The 6,107-nt window shown below is 32.4% G+C and overlaps 1 protein-coding gene across 1 annotated transcript; it reads left to right on the forward strand.

The window, feature by feature from the left end:
- The first annotated feature begins 2,968 nt into the window (after window positions 1-2,968).
- Window positions 2,969-5,684, forward strand: LOC104112948 (putative H/ACA ribonucleoprotein complex subunit 1-like protein 1). Its single transcript, XM_009622995.3, has 4 exons — window positions 2,969-3,139; window positions 3,232-3,380; window positions 3,520-3,635; window positions 5,258-5,684. The coding sequence occupies exons 1-4, from the start codon at window positions 3,007-3,009 to the stop codon at window positions 5,427-5,429; spliced, it is 570 nt and encodes a 189-aa protein (XP_009621290.1). The 5' UTR covers window positions 2,969-3,006; the 3' UTR covers window positions 5,430-5,684.
- The last annotated feature ends 423 nt before the right edge of the window (window positions 5,685-6,107 follow it).

Here is a 6,107-nt window from a genome sequence, read left to right on the forward strand (position 1 = left end):
AGTTTAAAGAGGAAATTGGGGGTTTGCGTAAAACTTCATAAAGCGAATTTTTGAGTTGTGAACATCGATTCGGAGTCGTATTTGAGCGAAACTAGTATGGTTGGACTCGTAATTGAATGGGTTATTGGATTTTATAAATTTCATCGGGTTCCGAGGCACGGTCCCTGGTTTAAGAGCTTCAGCTGAAGCATTCCAGGTTGGAAATAACTACTTGTAAGGTATAAATTAATCATGAAAGAATACTAGAATTAACTTATTTTATGTAAAAATCATATAGTTCAACGGTTCTAAAGTATATTTAATTTTAACTCAAAGTATTAATGGAAGAGCATATTTTATTGGCATCACTTCAAACTTATGGCTGCCGATCCTTTGACGAAAGGATTGCCGCCTAAGACATTTACTGAGCATGTTGAAAGAATGGGTATTATTGATGGCAATGAATGATTTTATGTAAAGACTTTATTATGTTTATGCAATTGACACCTTAAGCTCATATATATATATATATATATATATATATATATATATATATATATATATATATATATATATATATATATATATATTGTGTACCTGTTTTCTCTTGTATATATAATATTGAAAATGACAATGACAGGTTCTAGCTTAGATAAGATACTCTAAGCATTACCGTTGGACCAATTAAGTATTACTTTTACAGGTTGTGTTGAGTAATAGACTAATATTGTAGTACATGGAAGGAAGTATGTCGAATAAAGTGACGTACGACCGCCATGACTCATATTAGTTGATTTATTCAATAACAATGAATGATGTTTCAATGAAGGAGAATTTAACATTTTTATTGTAAACATAATAATTGAAATATTTATTAAACCATTAAGTGGATAATATCACGCGGGCCAAGTGAGAGAATGTAAAATATAGCCCACGTGGATTATAAAATATTTGGTTTAATAAATATATTGCTAAATTAGTTTGGATAAAATTAGGGAAAGTTAATTATGGTTATAACTCTCCACTAACCCACTTTGATGGAAAATAGAAATTAACCGATGGTCCCTCTCTCTGCCTATTAAAAAGAAGAATAGCGTAACTCCATCACATTCTATTCTGAAAAGAACACAGAAAAGGTAAAGAGAGAGAAGTACTGATTTTTCTCAAGAACAATAATTCTGAAGAAGGCCTCCACTCAATATTATCAAGAGAACACATCATGGATTCATGTAAGTTTTCTTGATTGAAGTTATTGTATATGTATTTTACGTGAAAATCATATAGTTCCACGGTTCTAAATAATTGATAGGATTTTATATAGATTATTTATGAACCACAATCTAGAATTGTGAAAATCCTTACATGTATTCTATTCTGAAAAGAACACAGAAAAGGTAAAGAGAGAGAGAAGTACGAATTTTCTCAAGAACAACAACTTTGAAGAAGGCTTCCGCTCAATATTACGAAGAAAACACATCATGGATTTAGGTAAGTTTTCTTGATTGAAGTTATTATATATGTATTTTATGTAAAAATTATATAGTTCCACGGTTCTAAATAATTGATAGGATTTTATATAGATTGTTTATGAATCACAATCTAGAACATGAAAAATTCTTACATGTGGCATCAGAAGCGCAATGTATAGGAACTTATGATTTTCCATTAAAATTGATGTTTTCTTTACGACTGACTATGCAACTTGGTTGTTTCGGATACTGATTGAATTAAAAAGTTTTCGAAGGTTCATAAGATTCTGAAAAGAACACATAAAAGGTAAAGAGAGAGAAGTACTAATTTTTCTCAAGAACAACAATTCTAAAGAAGGCCTCCGCTCAATATTATCAAGAAAACACATCATGGATTCAGGTAAGTTTTCTTGATTGAAGTTATTGTATATGTATTTTATGTAAAAATCATATAGTTTCACGGTTCTAAATAATTGATAGGATTTTATATAGATTATTTATGAACCACAATCTAGAATTGTGAAAATCCTTACATAATCCATATATACTATATTAAAAGCATGAAGGCCGTTAGCGAAATATTTTCGTTCGCCTTTTTTACCCTTTAAAAATATATTTTACATTGGATAAAATTATAAAATCAAAAAATATTTCTAATATTTAGGAGTTCTAAATTAAAGAAGTTTTAAAAATATATATATATAATTTAGTGTTTGATACCTTCTTTTAACAAGGATACAAAATATTAAGACACTAAAAAATACAAAAATGTAGGAGGAAAGTCTCTTTTCCAACAATGAAACTCCACCACGATGTATTTTCTTAGAAGCTTGGTTGTTTAATCCATTTGTTTTTGTTCTTAAAATTTACGATGGCATTAGGTTTTAAAATAGTTATTATTGTTGGAAAAAAATAGGAATTATTAATTTGTGATAAAAAATTAATTTCCATAATTAATTTACAGAAGTACCTAAATTATTATTTTTTGGTAAAAAAGAAACTAATGTTATTATTAAGAAAATTTATTACGGAATTTGACTTTACAAAATAGGAATTAGTTACAAAATTCATCTTGTAGCTAATAGGATATATTTATAATCTGTCACTAATTTTGTCACTGAATATGATTAGCGATAAAATTTTATTATTTAGCTACATAATTGGTCCATCACTAATTTTCTTTTCCTTTTGCCTAAGAAGTCTTGGGGAGAGATTATTAGGCGGGACATAGCACAGCTGGAGCTAACAGAGGATATGACCCTAGACAGGAGGGTGTGGAGGTCAAAGATTAGGATAGAAAGTTCGTAAATAGTCGGACGTTTCTCTTTGTCTTACTCAGTTCGCTACCATTAGTGTTAGTATAATATCTTTTATCCATATATGACTATTGCTTCGTATAGTTTGACTCCATTCTTGGACAAAGGACAAAGCGAGAAGGAAATACAATTCTAATCAGGGGTAAATATGGGCAAACAAATAATTGCCTCGTTCTATTTACTTAAAACTTTCTAAAACCCTAAACCTCATTTTCCTCCTTAGAGTGGATAGTGAAGGAAGCATGAGACCTCCAAGAGGACGTGGTGGCGGAGGATTTAGGGGTGGCAGAGACGGCGGCCGCGGCGGTAGGGGCTTCGGCCGTGGAGGGGGTCGCTTCCCTCCTCGTGATGAAGGGCCTCCTCCCGAAGTAGTTGGTACTTTTTGACTCTCCTCGATTTTATGTGTTGCTATAGGTAAAATAATGCACTGAAACAAAAGATTTTCTTTTTTGAATATTGAAATGCAGAGATTTCGTCATTTGTGCACGCATGTGAAGGAGATGCAGTGACTAAGCTAACAAATGAGAAAATCCCTTACTTTAATGCACCCATTTACCTTCAGAACAAGACCCAGATTGGAAAAGTCGATGAAATTTTTGGTCCCATTAATGAATCTGTAAGAAACCCTTTTTCTCCTTATTTTATTTTTCCCTTGTTTTATTTTGTATTGTAAAATTAGAAGTTGGGATTCAAAATTTGTTGCTTTGGTGTTATAAAATATAATGGGATTGTTTTTTTGGTGCTTTCTTGTACAGTATTTTTCGATAAAGATGATGGAGGGAATAATTGCGACTTCATATTCAGCTGGAGATAAGTTCTACATTGACCCAGCTAAGCTTTTGCCACTTGCCAGATTTCTTCCGCAGCCCAAGTATGTGTTTACTCGTCTTGCTTCATACTTTTAAGACTTCATATAGACATTTACCATGTTGTTTTTGGATAGTTGAAGGTTTAAATATGATTTAACACATTATTCTGGATTTCGGCTGTTTAAATTAACACACATCCTGTTGTTTATGTATGAAAATAAATTTCTTTACATTATCTGAAAAAAAGATAAATTAATGCAGTTCTGTCCCTTTTAACGCTATTTTTAAAAATTCATTTACTTTTGAAATGCCGTCTTCTAGGAATAACACTACTGATTATGCCAACTATTAGTATCTTAAGCTCTAATGGATGCAGGATGAAGTAGGTGAAAATGCACTGTGATTAAAAGGAAGTTTATCTACCAATCTATCTACTACAGCTTAATCCGAAACGAGTTGGGGATCCCAAACTAGTTGGTGTTGCCTATACGAATTCTATATCCATTCATGCTATTTAGACCCATTTCATTCCAATACTAATTAATTTATGTTGGAGGTATTTTCTAGAGAATTCATTTTGTTAAGACTATTTTTAAGCTTGCATCAACTTGTTTCAGCCTGTTATATCACCTAACTGTAAATTCCTCTATTATTATTATTATTGTTATTATTATTATTATTATTATTATTGTTGTTGTTGTTATTGTTATTGTTGTTGTTATAAAATGTCATTGCTGAAGCTAATACTGTAATCTATCATGAGTTTAGTAATGAATTCATTTTGATTCATGACACTGACAGAAAAGTTGTATTTATGACCTTGAGTGGAGCAGTTCATGTTTACGCTATTCACAAATTACCGTCCAAAGAAATAATCCATGTTTCATATCATATCCTATTTGCTTTTCTTGTTTGCTCTTGGAATGCTTGTGAATAATAGGAAAGATAATATTTCCTCCTATTCTTATAGGAGAAATATTCCTACCTTCCATATGACTATGCCAACTAAAATCACTACTGGTTATGCCAAATGACTATGTTTTATTTGTTCCAAATGACTATGCCTATTAAAATCAAGTATGGTTATAGCAATATGATTTAGTATGTTGTGAACTCAAACTCTGCCTGATAGACTTTCAGAATTTCAAAATCATTTAGAAAGATGTTTTAAAGTCATCATATTTGATATGTGCCTTGAGAAGTTTAATCAAATCCAATGCGAGCGAAGTTAACCTGAAGCTGGAAGGATATGCTTATGTATGTCTTTTTTAGCAAACATGTAGAAGGTGTGTTCTTTCGGATTAGGAGGAAATCCTCCCTTAGAAAATTAAGGACTATGGCTTTGTTGCTCGAAAATATAAGGTCTATGCGGCTACCCAAAGAACTAAATGAATTTCAGAGCCATGTTCAGTTAATACTGCCACATCATTCTTCAATATTGTGTTTTTTCTGTTTGACATTTAACTAAATCTGAAATCTTTAGCAAACTTGCAGAGCACAGTGTTCATTTAGATGACGATAACAAATTCTACCTTAATGTTTAAGAGAATACAAAATCTATGTTTGACAGTAAACTAATTGAATTGCAACCATGTTTGGTTGATACAACTACCTCTTTCTTTCATATTTTGTTTTTTCGGTTTGACATTGAACTGAATCTGAATGTATTTCACTATTATTGTAGGGGACAGCAGCAAGCTTCTAGAGGTGGAGGACGTGGTGGAGGAAGAGGTGGGGGAAGAGGCGGTTTTCGTGGTGGTGGTGGTGGTTTCCGTGGAAGGGGTGCTCCTCGTGGTGGTAGAGGACCTCCTAGAGGTGGTCGTGGAGGCGGTTTTAGGGGTAGAGGGAGATTTTAGAAGCAACTGTACTATTGTATTCAATTTCAGATATAGTGCTGGGATTTTGTTGAATCAATTGGGTGGGAGGATGTCACTACAGTTCTGTTCGTGGAATTAGCTCATTTTCATTTCCACTGAACTGGAAACAGTTGAGTATCCTTTGCCCATTGAGCACCCATCATGATCAACAGCAGTATTAGTTAAATGCATTCTACTGTAATCTGAGATCCTTTGCTTGAAGTTGGTTTATTTTATGCTGTTGATTTTGGTACATATCTTTGACTGGTTGCCCAACTCGTTTTTTTCTTTTCTTTTTCTGAAGCATAACTCATTCATTATGTGGACGATTGCAATAGATCTCGGAAGTTTGACCGTGGCTTATTTGTACTTCATAGTGCATGATAATGATTCCAGTAGCGTCCCTATTCCAGTGTATCATAAAGCTATTTCTTTCCTACAGGGTGATTTTGCCAGTTACCGTTGGTATTTTGGTACTAGTTGATCTCCTAGATTGCTATTTTACAGTGTTTCTTTTTGCTGTTTTCTTTAAATTAGTTTTATTTTTACTGTCTCTAGTATGATGGAAAATGCCTTTTGAAAAAGGTTTTTTTAGTGTTTGGTTGGTGAATGAAAAATATTGTCTGAAATCATACAGTATAAATTAAAATTTAACATTAGCGTTAGCAAATTGAAGTG

The sequence above is a fragment of the Nicotiana tomentosiformis genome, chromosome 3 (assembly GCF_000390325.3).
Source record: "Nicotiana tomentosiformis chromosome 3, ASM39032v3, whole genome shotgun sequence".
Lineage (NCBI taxonomy): Eukaryota > Viridiplantae > Streptophyta > Magnoliopsida > Solanales > Solanaceae > Nicotiana > Nicotiana tomentosiformis.

Coding starts and splice junctions, on each gene's coding strand:
- LOC104112948 (XM_009622995.3), top strand. CDS start 3,007: ATGAGACCTCCAAGAGGACGTGGTGGCGGAGGATTTAGGGGTGGCAGA. Junction 3,140..3,231: donor GCCTCCTCCCGAAGTAGTTG/GTACTTTTTGAC, acceptor ATTGAAATGCAG/AGATTTCGTCATTTGTGCAC. Junction 3,636..5,257: donor AGATTTCTTCCGCAGCCCAA/GTATGTGTTTAC, acceptor CTATTATTGTAG/GGGACAGCAGCAAGCTTCTA.